The sequence below is a fragment of the Poecilia latipinna genome, unplaced genomic scaffold (assembly GCF_001443285.1).
Source record: "Poecilia latipinna isolate Pla-1442-1.1 unplaced genomic scaffold, P_latipinna-1.0 Scaffold338, whole genome shotgun sequence".
In the NCBI taxonomy this organism is placed as follows: Eukaryota; Metazoa; Chordata; class Actinopteri; order Cyprinodontiformes; family Poeciliidae; genus Poecilia; species Poecilia latipinna.
In genome coordinates, this window is record NW_015112954.1 from 232,177 (window position 1) to 234,111 (window position 1,935).

At 52.2% G+C, this 1,935-nt stretch overlaps 1 protein-coding gene across 1 annotated transcript in view; it reads left to right on the forward strand.

The window, feature by feature from the left end:
- Nucleotides 1-246: 246 nt before the first annotated feature.
- kiaa0895l overlaps nucleotides 247-1,935 on the forward strand; it is a 7,237-nt gene continuing 5,548 nt past the window's right edge. The window contains exons 1-3 of the mRNA XM_015035544.1: nucleotides 247-632; nucleotides 1,058-1,155; nucleotides 1,483-1,656. Of these exons, the coding sequence (XP_014891030.1) occupies nucleotides 269-632; nucleotides 1,058-1,155; nucleotides 1,483-1,644 (624 nt within the window). The 5' untranslated portion in view covers nucleotides 247-268 and the 3' untranslated portion in view covers nucleotides 1,645-1,656. The remainder of the gene's footprint in view (nucleotides 633-1,057; nucleotides 1,156-1,482; nucleotides 1,657-1,935) is intronic.

Consider the following 1,935-nt stretch of genomic DNA (forward strand, 5'->3'; position numbering starts at 1 on the left):
TCGCATCGTAACGGCGCTCTACGGGGAAAACGCGTCACACACATCCCAACAGCAGCACTTGGTCCTCACTAGGATATAAAAACCTCTCACTCAGCAGCCTGTTTCTGAATCAACGTTTCTTATTGGTGAGAGAGAAAACCGACTCAAACTGGGTTAAACTGGACTAAACTGGACCCAAGGGACTGATGATGTCACAATGAAGCAACTTTTAAACTGCTGAGGTCAGAGGGAGGAAGGAAAGGCAGACTCTGTTCAGCTTCACATTGACATGAAGAATCTTTATTTTCCATTTTCTGACCCGTCCTCTTCCTCCTCCTCTTCCTCAGGAACCCACTACCTGCGCGGCGCCAACAACGCGCTGCAGCCCTGGGCGTCCGCCGAGGCGCGGCGGCAGCTCGGCCTGAAGCCGGCCAACCCGACGGAGGAGGGCCTGGCCAGCCTGCACAGCGTTCTGCTGAGGAAGCAGCCGCACCTGTGGCGCGCGGCGCTGCTCTACTACACCGTGTTCCACGCCGCCAGCATGAGCTTCAGCCGCCTCTTCGCCCACATCGCCCGCTTCGTCCACGACCCCGACGTCCGCTGGGAGTACTGCCTGCGGGCCAAGAGGGGCCAGACCGACACCGCGCAGCCCGGTGAGACACACACACACACACAAACACACACCACAGCCCGGTGAGACACACACACGCCTCCAGGTCTCTGTCCTCATGAGGACCTACTGCTCTCCTTCACCTCAGCCAACTAGGAAGTTCGTACAGTAAGCTAACCGCTAACCTAAAACCTAAACCAGGTTCATTCAGGCCCAATGGGGCAAAAAACGGAAAAAACCCGTAATTTTTACCAGTTTTCATCTCTAATGTGGAGCCGTTTGTTCGGGTTTCAGAGCTAAACGCAGAGCGAGAGGAAACATTAGCATCGTTTCTGCAGAAAGTCGGTCAAGAGTCTGATGAACCTGAGAGACAAAACCCAGGGAGAATTGACTTTAGAAATAAATTTTTATTTAATCCTTTTGTAGAAAATCCTGGATCATCGTTTGTTTTTTTTTGTTTTTTTTCAGGTTGCTTCAGCAAAGATCAGGTCTACCTGGACGGGATCCTGCGGATCCTTCGCCATCGAAGGAACATCGACTTTAAAATGCTGACGTCTCTAGGAAAGGTGAGCGACAGGATTATCTGACGCCTGAGATAAACTGAGACAAACTCTCCAAAAGATGGAAAGAAATATATGACAGAAGGAAGGAGGGAAGGAAACTGGGCAGAAAACGACAGGAAACGAGTTTTATGCCCCGAATTCTGTCTGCAGGCATCAGTCTGTCCTGAAGCCAACAAAATGTCTCCGATGCTTCAGATGAAACGGAGACAAATTTCAGACTTTAACAGATATTTCCAGAAATCTGCAACTAGAGTCTGACAGAAACATGCTGATTAACTGGGAGCCATTTTGCTACAAAGTTTTCATGTTTCCAACCTGTCTCCTCCGCAGGTGTCTTTCGAGGACGTGGAGCGTCTGCGTCCTCTGGCGGCGCTGAACCGGACCAGAATCCCTCACTTCATGCGTGACCAGGAGCGTTACCTGCAGCACCTGGACCACATCGTGGCCGTCAACGAGCTGGACGACGCAGCGCTGCAGCAGCTGCTGCCCTGAGTCCCACAAAAGGTCGCATTGTAACGGCGCGCTACGGGGTAAACGCGTCGCATCGTAACAGGAAAACGCGTCGCATCGTAACGGCGCTCTATGGGGAAAATGCGTCGCATCGTAACGGCGCTCTACGGGGTAAACGCGTCGCATCGTAACGGGAAAACGCGTCGCATTGTAACGGCGCTCTACGGGGAAAACGCGTCGCATCGTAACGGCGCTCTACGGGGAAAACGCGTCGCATCGTAACGGGCATACGCGTTGAATTGTTGCTGTGTTTTATGAAGAAAATCCGCCATT